The 13046-nt window shown below is 41.4% G+C and overlaps 1 protein-coding gene across 2 annotated transcripts in view; it reads right to left on the bottom strand.

Annotated features, from left to right (window-relative positions):
* Positions 1-13046, bottom strand: part of ARHGAP26 (Rho GTPase activating protein 26) — a 537491-nt gene that overhangs the window by 367547 nt on the left and 156898 nt on the right. For both annotated transcript variants that reach the window (XM_060240533.1, XM_060240534.1), the window contains exons 7-10: positions 10302-10406; positions 8898-9027; positions 8591-8691; positions 1201-1295 (exon numbers count right to left, since the gene is read on the bottom strand). In XM_060240533.1, the coding sequence (XP_060096516.1) occupies positions 1201-1295; positions 8591-8691; positions 8898-9027; positions 10302-10406 (431 nt within the window). The remainder of the gene's footprint in view (positions 1-1200; positions 1296-8590; positions 8692-8897; positions 9028-10301; positions 10407-13046) is intronic.

The raw sequence follows: 13046 nt of genomic DNA, 5'->3' as shown, positions 1-13046 counted from the left end.
CCAAGTGAACTGCGACCAGCCTAGGATGTGGTGTGTTGTTCTGTTTATTACTGTTTGCTTATTTAAACTGCATTTTTAAGACATTTGGGTCCTTACTGAGGAGAAAAAAACATGTAAAAATCTTTTAAAATAGCATTAATTTATTTACTCTTTTTCCCAGATCAGCTATTAACTTCTCATGATAGAGGTGACCAGAAGTCAGCCTGAAAGAATGAGGCTGAAACTGAGGTACCAAAGGACAGCTTTCCCTGTATGAATGTCAATTAAGACTTCCGTTTATGACCTTTGGTTGGGGACAACCTACATGATGGTCTTCAGTCATTCAATGAAAGCACTGCAGTTGTGAAATTTCTCCCCAAAGAAGTTTTATGACACAATCATTACAGTCACTTAGATATGATAAGAAACGGAACCTACTTTACTGTGCTTTTAAGAAGAGTTAATAGCAATTGGCTGTAATTAGCTTCTTTTTAAATGTTTTCCTCTTGTTTTTATTGCATCCTGTCCTCCCCTTTAAAGTTCTGGATTTAGATTGTTGAAATGATTACGAGGATGCCTATGAAGAGTGTTCAGAAACTTTTAGCTAGTCCAGTTTGTTTCTATTTGCCCCTTATACCTTCAGATATGAGATGGGCGGTTATGAGAGACAGTGCCTTCCCTGTCAGCCTTCAAACTCTGCAATGCTGTGCAATGCTGTGCATATTCATCCAGGACTACATGGTTATATTTGGACTCCAATAAAATAAATAATTTGCCCAGGCCCTGAGTAGCATTTAATTTATGCTAATTTTTTGTTTTTTTATTTCATAATTATTATTGGCTAGACATGCTTTTGCTTTATTACATCATTTCTTACAATGGATCGTTTTTAACTGTTTGTTGTTAGTTTCACTGTTGTTGTTTAACTGTTGTTGTTAGTGTATTGTAAATAGCTGGGATATAAAACAAAGTTTGAGTCCAGTGATGAAGCATACATATACATGAAAGCTTATACCCAGAATTGAACTTTGTTCTATTGCTTCAGACCAACACAGCCATACACTTGAATTGATTTAGGTGGAATATAAGTTATTTTAAAAAATTTATTAAGTACTTGGTGACATTTTATGAGCTTTAATTGGTTTCTAAGTGCAGTTCAAGGAATAGAAATTTGTCCTCCTTGGATTTACTGAGATAGACAAAAAGAAACACACAACTCACCGATCCACTGCTTCTACATCAAAGCAAAACCTCTTCTCTATGGAATCAGTTTTCCGACGTGTGCATGACTTGAGAGTAATAGCTTCATCTTCTCCCTGGCAGAGGAAGTAAGGAGCAGGACATGAAAAAAAATCACACTGTTTATAGCCTTTTTCTAAATCCTAGTTCTGTTAATTTTGTAAGTAATGAAGGTACTGACTAACGTAATCAAGATTTCAGTGTAACCAGCAAACTATCCTTTCTAAATTGGCACTGTGAATATCCCTCAACCTTAGAACTGATAAAACAGCCTCTTGACTACTGGCAGCCCATGCCATAGTAAATTTGTTAGTGCCATAAAACGTCTTTGCTTTTAAAAAGTTATTTCTATTTCTGTATTAAAACTCTTATACTCCTTCCTCACAGTTCAAAAAGCATGGTTTTCATTCAGAGACTGGGTCTTGCAAGTTTGCCATAATCTTTTACAACATTTTATGAAGTACAAGCAATAGACTGCAGCTGGATACCACAGACATTTAGAGCCACATTGCCTTTATTGGGGCGTGGGAATTCACCCCAATAAGAACTCTACTGGAAGAGAGGGACTAGGTCTTGGATGTCTTCCATAGAGCAAAAAGGTACAGAGAACTTTAGCCTCACAGGGCAAAGGAAATCCCTCATTGGTTCGTATTCACCTTCTTATTCTGCTAAAATTCCAGAAGTAACTTATTGTCTTAATAGGATCCCAAATATCAGTTATGTTCTTAAATGCTTTAGCATTGACTTATCATATGAGCAATAAAATAAAGGCAGAACAAATACAGAATCTTTAGTCTAATACATTTACATTTATGTTACATTACTGTGACTGTGTTTCATTTTTTATGCAAAGGCTGATACTGAGTAATTTACTTTACCCTTTAAACAGTAACAAATGTGCTCATTGTCAGGACACAGACCCTATTACTCACTATACATAATCACTAGGATGTATTTTAGCTTCTGGAGTACACTTAACAATGGAAAAGCTTTGGTATATATAGGCATTGGTGGGATTCAGCCGGTTCGCACCGGTTCTACCGAACAGATAGCTAATGTGCTATCAGTTCGGCAGAACCGTTTGTTGGTCGGGCGCCTGCTGCAGCAGGAGGAGGAGGAAGGGGTCGCCTTTGCTTTCTGCGCCCCAATGAAGGTGAGGCTGGAGGAAACGGCGGGCTCCATAGGGCGGCGAGACCAGGCGCTTCGGGCGGGGGGGGGGAGAGGGGCGAAGAGGCGACCGCAGTGAACTTTTGTCTCTTTCTTGACACCCGCTGCCGGCCCTCCCCAGCCTGCTCCCGCAAGGCCACGTCACCTTGCGCTGACCCCTCGTGACATCAACGTCATCAAACCCTGCCGGCACTTCGGAGGCAGGATGCAGAATCCGGAAGAGAACTGGCCGTCGTGAGTCTTACCGGGGAGGGAGGGACGTTTTGGTAGCGATTGAAGCCCGCTTGGAAAGGCTGGCCCCAGAACCGTCACGGTTTGCTTTTTGCCACGACCACCTTTAAATCCTTGAGAAACTCCAATGAATGCAGGATAGTTTGTAGGTAGGAACCGGCACCAACACATACCAGGGCGCGAAATACCACAAGAGTTGCATTTATCTAAATTCATTTAAGTCAGTTTGTTTAGAAGGGTGTAACTTTGCTTAGGGTGGCACTGCAAAATACCTAATTTACAGGTCATGCTGCTGATGTTAGGCTCAGTAGCTTTGTATCCAGAAGACAGGGCTGGATCGGGGAGGGGGAGGCAGAGGGGGCAGCTGCCCCGGGTGCAAGAGCAAGAGGGGCAACACCAGCATCCTTTGCACGCATGTATTTGCACTCCAAACCATGATTTCACGGCTTGGATTACAGGCAGGCGCCCTACTCCCCAGCTTCCCTTTAAATGCTTTGGGGAAGAAGTGAGGGGATCCCCAGCATACGTGCAATGCAAGCTGCGAAACTGTGGCTTGGAGTGCAAACATATATGCCCCCCCCCCTTCTTCCCCAAAGCATTTAAATCCTTTGAGGGAGAAGACGGGTTGCATGCATTTGCACAATAAACCACGATTTCATAGTTTGGATTGCATGCGCATGCCATTCCCCCAGTTCTTCCCCAAAGTATTTAAAGGTATCTTTTAATGCTTGGGATGAAGTGGAGCATGCACATGCATTTGCACTCCAAGCTGTGATTTTGCAGGTTGGATTGCAGGTGTGTGTCGCCCCCCCCTCACTTCCTCCCCAAAGCATTTAAAGGTAGGATCATACTTACAGCAACAGATAGTATGTACTAGATACTGTAGCCCAGTCCACAGCACCTATTCCTTTACCAAAATATCATTCTGAAAAACATTTCATTAAACTATTGTCCTATTATCCACATAAAAAGCTCTGCTGAATAATTCATTTTTGCATAGTTTAGCCAGGTGGGTGAGACGTCTCCAGACAGGCCATTCTATAAGGGGTGTGTGTGTGCGTGGGGGGGTCACAACAGAGAATATACGTATTCAGGCAGTTATTGATTTTGCCTATTTGAAGGGGAGCATCTGCAGAATGCCCTGCTCATGGTGGAGCACGGGGGAGATGCAGACTCATGGATTGTGGGATCCAGGCCATGAAGGGCTCTTTATGTGATGGCCACTTCCCTGAATTGACCCTGGTAGCTGCTGGGCAGCCAGTACAGTCAGAGGAGTGACTGTGAAATGATATCCATAGGAATACCTTGGAACCATTTCTTCTTTTTTTGCATGTGTTTGCGCCTGGAAGTCATGTCTACCTATGGTGACTGACCCCTACTGGGGGCCTGGAGGATATTCAGAGAGGTGGCTGAATAAGCCTGTCTCCACCTTCCAACTGGGTATTTTAAGGGGAGTCTCCAATCCAAGTACTGACCACTGCCTGCTTAGCCTCTGAGATCTGACAAGATTGGGCTTGGCTGCTCTATCCAGGTCAGGACATCTTGGGGCCATTTCAGATCAGGAAAATGGCAAGAGACAGATACCTACTCCTTTCATGTTATGGTTAATTCAAGTTCAGGCCCCACATGTCTTTTTTTTTTGAGAGGGAGACAACACTAGGAGTTTCATTTCCAATATTTCCATATCTTGTCCAGTTTGGCCCATAATTTCATTGAATTGTGTTGCTATTATGACACATTCAGAAGCTCAAGGCTTGTTATCTTGGTAACCCCTACAACCCTCCTATAAAGTAGGCCTCTTTATTATACATTTTTACACATAGGAGCTGGGAGAAATGTCTTGCCTAAGGCTACCCAGTGCAGTTGCTGTGACTTTGCAGGGTTGCCAGCCTCCACATGGGGCCTGAAGATCTCCCACTTTTACAACTGATGTCCAGCTGGCAGAGATCAGCTCCCCTGGAGGAAATGGCTGCTTTGAAGGGTGGACTCTATGGCATTGGACCATGCTGAGGCCCCTGCCCTCCCCAAACCCCACCCTCTCCCAGATCCACCCTCAAAGTCTCCAGGTATTTTCCAACACAGACCTGGCACACCTAAAGCTAGATATGAATGAAGAACTTCTGGCTCACAGTTTTAGCCACTCTATCTCACCAAGTTTTTTGAAGGGGTAAAGAGATCTGCTTTGATAGCTTTACTGAACTGCCAAAGTGCTTTCCACTCTCTGTCAAAAACTTTCTTTGTGCCAGTTTTTGTTTGGCCAGTCTTTTAACCTGGGGACATTTGCAAAGGGATAGCTAAATAAATCCACATGTCTTAATTGTTCAGGAAAGGAGGGGTAGAACTCTCCAAAATGGGTTGGTGGTTTTCCCATCATTATCACTGCGAAGACATTCATTTTGGAAAGAAAGATCTATCTTTTATCACTTGGCTTACAACTGAGTTTGTTATGTCTTCCCATGAGTCACTCTTGCCAGGAAATGTATGAATTCAGAACACCTTTTAATAGCTTCACAAATACAAAATGATTCTAGATAAAGACTAGTTCCATTTCCACTTGATCATTCCAGATAAGGTGTGGTCCAAAAGAAATGAAGAGACTGGTTAGACAGAAAGCGCTGAGTTGTAGCTAAGACCAACCTAGAGCTGCCAACATCCTGGAGAAAAAAGATGCTAGAAATGCCCTGTCCCTCTAACAGGCTTAACAGGATGTGGTTTACCTGATGTCATAACAAACTTTCCCTGCCCATTTCCAGAGATTAAGCCTCTTTGAAAAGGACAGGACATTTTCCTCCAGGTCTGTTGGTAACCCTACCACCCTGTCTCTTTCAGTGTGAAGCAAAAGTTTCTTTTAAGGTGTTCTCTTTAACTCCGTGGTACTCATTCAGTGGTACTCATTCAGTAGTTCATGGAGAGCAACATCTACGATTGCCATCAACCAAAAGAGCCATATTTATTTCCATCCCTGGCAGGAGGACTGCATCTTAAGGAGAATTGCAGCTTACCTATTCCACTGGTGGCTATTTCAAAGTGAGAACCAGCTATCAGCCACAAGCCCCATTAGGCAAAGTCTTTGGTCTACTTTCCTGAAACATGGGCCAGGTCCTACACTGGGGAACAGTACTCAGAAGAGCATGGCAAAGAGCCACATGTGGCTTCCAATCCACTGAGTGAAAAACACTGATCCAACTGTAACGATATACAACTGGAATCTTTTTGGCAGGATGCAACTTTTAAAGAGCTCTTCTACACAATCCTTCAGAGCACTCCCTAACCTGCAGTGCTGGTACAGTTTAGTGGCTCAGCCACAAACCACAAAGCTCCAGGTTCATATCTCACCTATAAATGAATTTAGTGGGTGGTCTTATGCAATGGTGGGATTCAAATAAATTAACAACAGTTTAATTGTCTTTACCTCTTTTACTGTTCTTATTGCAGTATTTAATGCGTGAATTATTAAACTACCTTTCAGTATATCTTTTGGTATAGTTAAAATGGTCATTAGGACATAGAACCTGTTGTTAATTTATTTGAATCCCACCACTGTATATAGAGATTAACTCTTGATTGCTTAAACATATCAGGGATAACTTTTTCAACTCCTCTCAAAGGCTCTTTCCCAATGGATCACAGTTTGCCTATGGTGATGCAACCATGTCATATACCCTAAAAGATTTCATAAAGCATACTGGCAGAATCAATCATGTTTTGAAATTTCAGGGGAACCCTGACACACCCATGTTACAATAGCAGACATGTTCCATGATGAAAATAAACAAAAAGTATGTATAATCAGCTACGTAGCCAGAATTTTTTTTGGGGGGGGGGGCAGGGGATAAGATTTTGGGTGGGGGGGCTGTGGGGCTTGGCTGCTTCTTTCAACGGCCAGCCGCCCAGTCCCAGCTCTCTCTTGCACGCTCTCGCTCTCTCTGTTGCTCACTCGCTCTGTCGCTTTTGCTGCCTCTCGCTCTCCCACTGTCCATTTAAATTCAATTATCCAACTTTGCAGAGAGAGAGGAGGCTGGTGGAGGAGGCAGGAAAAGCCAGCACACGCTCTTCTCCCGGGGTCCCCAACAGGCACCTGCAGGCCCTGGGGCACAAAGGGGTGTAGCAGGCAGGCGGGAATGGAGGGGCCCTACAAAGGGAATGGAGGTTTACATGGAAAGGCCTAGCCTCTCCCCCCCCCCCCATAGTTATGGGCCTGCATATAAGCAATACACTATGTGCAGAGAAGCCCATGACAAATATGGAAAATTAAAGCTTCTCCAAACCGTAATTCTCATACATGGACAATCACTATATATGCTACATAGCTGCCCTGAACTGATTGGAAAGGCAACGTATAAATATTTTAATATACTAAATCTTACAACATATTCTGCAGCCCTCAGGTTCTTTATAGCAACTGTTCCGGAAATCAAAGCAACTCCTGGAAAGAGTTGGTGGAGGTAGAACCTCTGAATTACTGACTGGTTCAAGCATTCTCTGACCTTGAATTATACTGCAGGCAGGAAGGCAAAAATCAGGCCTATTCTACTGAAGAAACAGTATTTACAAAGAGCACTAGCTGCATGAAAAGTAGTAATTTAGAGTGGAGGAATGACTTGACCCAGAAAGAGGAGTAGGAAGAAAACTATTTTAAACAGCAGAGCTACAGATCCTTATAGATGTAGGAGAATTGCCAACTCAAATGTAAATAAACAAAATGCTGCAGGGCAAGACGGTGAATGTAATGATTCACCAGTAACCAGTGAACTTCAAGAGCACCTGCAATTACTGCTGAAGGCATCTTCTCCTGTGCTGCACGGATTAAGAAAAATGCAATCACCCTGGTTGCAGGAAGGACAACTTCATTGAAATTTCTATTTTAATTGCCTGTGAGGCTTTCTTGAGAAGCAGCCTTCTTTGAAGAAGACGTTTTCCATGTTAACCCTTTCTCATGACAATATCTTTCTCATACATGTCTTCAGATAAAGTCCAGAAGGAACCAATTCGGACTCATTTCCCAACTCATGGGGCTGGATTTTAAAAAAATAAATAACACACATACCCCCCCCCCAAAAAAAAACACCCTCCAGAAAGTAATGTAAATGGGCTATACTTAAAAACTTGTTAAAATACATGGTTACAGTTAGTAAAGGTGTTGCTCAGTTAACCTAAATTCAAATACGCATTCTAAAGAATTTTCCTACTGATGATCTAGAGATTATCTTCATTAATTACACAAAAAATACAAGTGAAATTCTTTACAGAGACTCTGAATTAGAGAAAATTAATTCTGAAGTAACAATGCCTTTGGTAGACAAGCAGTTACATTCTTTCATGGAAGGGGTTTTAAATCTGAACACAGAATAACTTGGTGCACCATATTACTCTACAGCTCTGCACTTCTTTCTAAACCAGCAGTCTACCCCTTTAGCTCAATGTTAAAAATGTTAAATGTCTCTTGGTGCTTTGGGGGGGGGGCACAGTGGGAGGGCTTCTAGTCCCACTGGTGGACTTCCCGACAGCAGTTGGGTTTTTTGGCCATTGTGTGGCACAGTGTTGGACTGGATGGGCCACTGGCCTGATCCAAGATGGCTTCTCTTATGTTCTTCAAAGGACAAAACAAGTATACTACAGCAAATATACTCTTGCCTGGGGAAAGAGTCCTACAACATTGAGAGGTAAATGCAGCTACCCTTTTCATTTCTTCAGGATCAGTGCTATTTACCCAAGACACTGCAGAAGCTAGTTGTACCCTTTATCAGCTAGGAAGATTGATTTTTTTTTCTTTTAATTGTACTTCCATGGAAAGAATAATGAGTTTGGATCTCCTATTGAGGAATTATGGTAACTAGCTGTGACCCTACTGAGTAGCCTCTCTACAATCCCAATATGAATCTTATGATTTTTGGATGACTCTGTCATATACCATATACCAATTTCATTATACCACATACCATATACCAATTGCCATATACAAATTTCAACTTACCCCCTTTCCACCAGACTTCTGATCAAATGGCACCATAGTTATACGCTTAGAGTCACTCTGATAGGTGCAGTAATGCTTCACCCAGGATGTTCCAAAGTGACCTATAACACAAATGAAATGTTAAGATGCACACTAAAAAAAATCCCTTAGTATCCACTGATGACAAAGCAAATGTTTTTAAACAAAATTTTGTGTTCTGTTCACCTAATTTCACAAAGCCAAAAGGATTCCTCCACCAGTTTACAGAGAAACTATCACTAGAAGAGTCCACAGTGGAGCTCCGTAGTCTCAAAATAAAAGCACTTACGCTTTTCTTGGACATATAGATAACCCTCCATTGTGTACAGACTGATGTTTTTGTGCTCATGGGGATTCTCCTTCATCTTCTTCATCAAGGTCTCAACCTCTGATCGTGTGCCTTCAAACCGGTTTCTAGTCTGTATTTAAAGAAGAGTGCAGAGATGATGTTAGGTAGCATCTGCCAACCCTTAAAATCCCAGGACTTCACTTGTACCCAAGCTCCCTCCTGGTAGAGTGGTCTGCCTAATGAGGTTAGGAAGGCATTTATATAAATGGGAAATAGGGATGTGGCAAAACAAAATTGTGCGAGTGGGCACTTTATAAAGGTAGTAGTTAGAAGTAGTTGTAGTTAGGGATGTGGAATGGTGTAGTACAGCCTGATATCATCAGCTCTCAGAAGCTAAGGAGAGTCAGTTCTTGGATGGGAGACCACTAAGGAAGACTTTGCAGAGGCAAAGAGTTGTCTTAGCCAGATACCTAGAAACCAGGAGTGATAGGGCACAACTTGGGACAGTATTCATTTTTTTGGGTGCTGCCTCCAAAAATCCCCTGTTCCATGAAGCTACACACCATAGTTCCAATAGCATAACAGTTCCAAGGCCATTCAAGTAACTGGAAACAGTTGCAAATAAAATCAGATTAGAAGCAAAATATTGTCTCATAAAGAAGAAATGCACTCGAACAGCAGGGGAATGGGTGGGTAGGAAAGTACATTGACTCACAGTTTTTAGGTCTGAACTCAACCACCCCAAACTTTAAATCTTGCCTAGGTATTCACACAGCTTAGAGTTCATGACCAACTTCTGGAAAACTTGTGGGAGCTACAGTAGAGCTTGCTCACAATTCTCTCAAATACAATTTTTGTTTAACCACTAAGGCAAATAATAAGGCAAGCCAAAAACATTTTTATACTTGAAAAAGCAAATTTAGAATGCAAAAAAGCCCTTTAATTTCATGACCGTTGGCAATAAATGTTAATCCTTCAGGAAGAACAGAAGCATCAGATTGTTCTAAATACTATGTTCCACAAATAGAAGCACAATCTACTTTCAGATTTAAGAAAAATTACCACGCATAAGGAATAGAGAGCAAAAGTTGCCAATATCTGCTTCTGACACCAAAACTCATGTCATCACATTCTTGAAGAAGAAAAGAATGGTTATCAATACTTGCTGAAATAAGGGCTCGCTTAAGTATGCATGCAAATGGACATTTAGCACTTAAGATTCTTAGGACAAAAAGAAATAATCTGCTGTCACCTTTACCATCATACACATAAAAATATTTGCTTGCAGTTCTACACATTACTCCTCTTATGAACTAGTGTATAGGAAAACATGCATTTTGAAAAACTAAACCACTATTATTATTGTGTTTCTATCCCCAATAGATGTTTCCACATAAGGCTTACATTTTGTATGCTGATTGTCAGCTCTGTCTTGAAATCACTGAAGTCCTTTGCAAGTTCATAACCATGATGGTAGAATGTAAACAGCCCTTGCAGAAAAGCCAGCAACTGCAGTGGAGGAGGAAAAGAACACAAGTGGCTGAGTTAGGAGAGGTACGCTCTCGGTGGATTCTGTTTAGTCTAGTAGATTTACTCCAATCTAAGACCAATGAAAGCAATGGAATCAGAATAATTTTACATAAGTTTTAGACTGTATTCGATGTACACTTACTTAGAAATGTTCCATTGCACTCAATCAAACTTATTTCATTAAAAAAAATACATGGGAACAAGCAGCCCAGCCCATAAATATCACACTGTGTACAAGATCTATAATGTGATATTGTACAGCCTTCAGAAAACCGCAGCCAGGGCTTTTTTTGAGCACGAAGCACGGGAACGCGGTTCCGGCTGGCTTGGCACCAGGAGGTGTGGCCTAATACGCAAATGAGCTTCTGCCGGACTTTTTCTACAAAAAAGCCCTATGTTAAACAATGGTGATGTCAAGGGGTGTGACCTAATATGAAAATGAGTTTCTGCTGGGCCCTGATCACAGCGGATCTTCAAACACAAACTTCTATGTTGGATGGCTTTGGACAAAGTATTTTGGTCTGCACAGGTCTCTGAATTTAAGAAAACATGTAAATAAGCAGCATATTTAAACACTAATTGTGTAGTCAATTTACTTCACAATGTCTTGCCCATGTGGACTGTCACAGTACCTCTGAGATCTGTACATTCAAACAAAACCAGATTTGAAAAAAACAATCAAAGAAAAAGCACATGCAACTGCCTTATACCATGAATGGCCTATGTAAAATAAATAATGAACACATTCTCTGCCTTATCTAGTTTAATGCAACCAACAAGGATCATTGGTAAAAAATGCCATGTATGTAAATATTTTTGAACCACACCTTCTCTTGCTTGTGATTCTTTATCCCATTTAAACAATTGTATGTCCCTCCTCGGTCATAACTTTTCTAACCTACAAACACACATGCGCCTATACCAGTTTGGTGTAGTGGTTAAGTGTGTGGACTCTTATCTGGGAGAACCGGGTTTGACTCCCCACTCCTCCACTTGCACCTGCTAGCTTGGCCCTGGGTCAGCCATAGCTCTAGCAGAGGTTGTCCTTGAAAGGGCAGCTGCTGTGAGAGCCCTCTCCAGCCCCACCCACCTCACAGGGTGTCTGTTGTGGGGGAGGAAGGTAAAGGAGATTGTGAGCTGCTCTGAGACTCTTCAGAGTGGAGGGCGGGATATAAATCCAATATCTTCTTCTTCTTCTTCTATACACAATAACATTCTTATAAACAGTACATTCCACAAATCTATTGCATCACTTATATCTAAGCAACAATTGAATTGGCTGGTGCCATCTGCAGGGCCAAAACAAAACTGTAAGCCTCTTATCTTGCTACTCAGCTATTGAAGAACTGTGGATTTACTCCTTCAAAGCTCCAGGAAGGAACAAAAATATTCTCCACCCCCAGCCTGTCATTTCAAATAAGAGGAAACAAAGCACAAATGCATTCTGGTCCTAAGGCCCTGAAGTATTCTGACAAGAACAAAGCAACCAGACTCATTTTTTTTAAAAAAAAAAAAAGCATGGGAGATACCCCTTTTCAGAATTTTTCAAAGACACACTTTCACAGACCATGCCAACTTATAGGATCTCTAGCAAATTAAATGAACAACAGAAATGGCCTTCAACTTCAGAAGGGAGCTGGTACAGAACAGCAGCTAAGAACTTTTATGACTTCAATAAGGACAATTAAGATAATTTCCATGAACTTGAATGCTGTATATAAGAGTATGGGTGGGTGGGTGCATGTGTTTAAAAGAATCCCTTTTCTCAAGCTCTCTTTGAAGTTTGGGTATGCTGAGCCCTACCAAAGCTTTTATTAATACTACTATGCAAAACAAGACATGAAAAAGGGTTTTCCAGCAATCTAACAGTTTTCTAAAGCTGTGTTTTGCTATACTATATAAACTATGTCTGTGCCCTTTGCTTTCCCAATACATTCTCCATGCCCTCTTAACAGCTAACAAATAAACCCACTGCAGCACACAATCAAAATTACATTTGGCTGTGGCTAACATCAGGCAGTGCCAACCAGTGCTGAGGTCATGACTTCTGTTAACTTTTTATTTACTCTTCCATAAAAACAAATAAAGCAATAAACACAATAGGATATTTTCAAATCTCACAGAAAGGCTAAAGCAACTGCAGCACCAGAAAGTAAAAGAGTCCCTTTTGTTTTTAATTTTAGAGCAGCCTCTAGCAGGTACATGGAGAGATAGTATTAAAAAAAATCTGAAAAAGTAAATTCTGTATTTGACATTTTTCATAGCTCAATGTATCTTTTTTTCTGCTTCCCCTTTTACATCTCAGATGAGGGTCACAGCTACTGGCTTCTAGAGACCATGAATACTTTGCTTTGAGCTTTCTCCACGGAAGAAAAGTAACCAGGTAAGATTATTATGATTGGTTGGAAAAGACCCATGAAATCAGCTTCACTCAAGTAATTATTGCAATCTTCACTCACACTTCCCATTGAGAGAGGACTGCACCATTCAGAAGCTGCTTTCACACTAAAATTATTTTCAGACTAGCAATAAGGCCCTTTTTGAGAAGAAAATAACGGGCTCTAGAAAGAGGGTGGGGGGGTTGATGAATGTGTATCGAATTTCAGAAGGGGTAAGTGC

This window comes from Heteronotia binoei, chromosome 5 (genome assembly GCF_032191835.1).
Source record: "Heteronotia binoei isolate CCM8104 ecotype False Entrance Well chromosome 5, APGP_CSIRO_Hbin_v1, whole genome shotgun sequence".
Classification (NCBI taxonomy): domain Eukaryota; kingdom Metazoa; phylum Chordata; class Lepidosauria; order Squamata; family Gekkonidae; genus Heteronotia; species Heteronotia binoei.
Note: the sequence above shows the minus strand (reverse complement) of the source record. Positions and strands in the feature narration are given on the sequence as shown.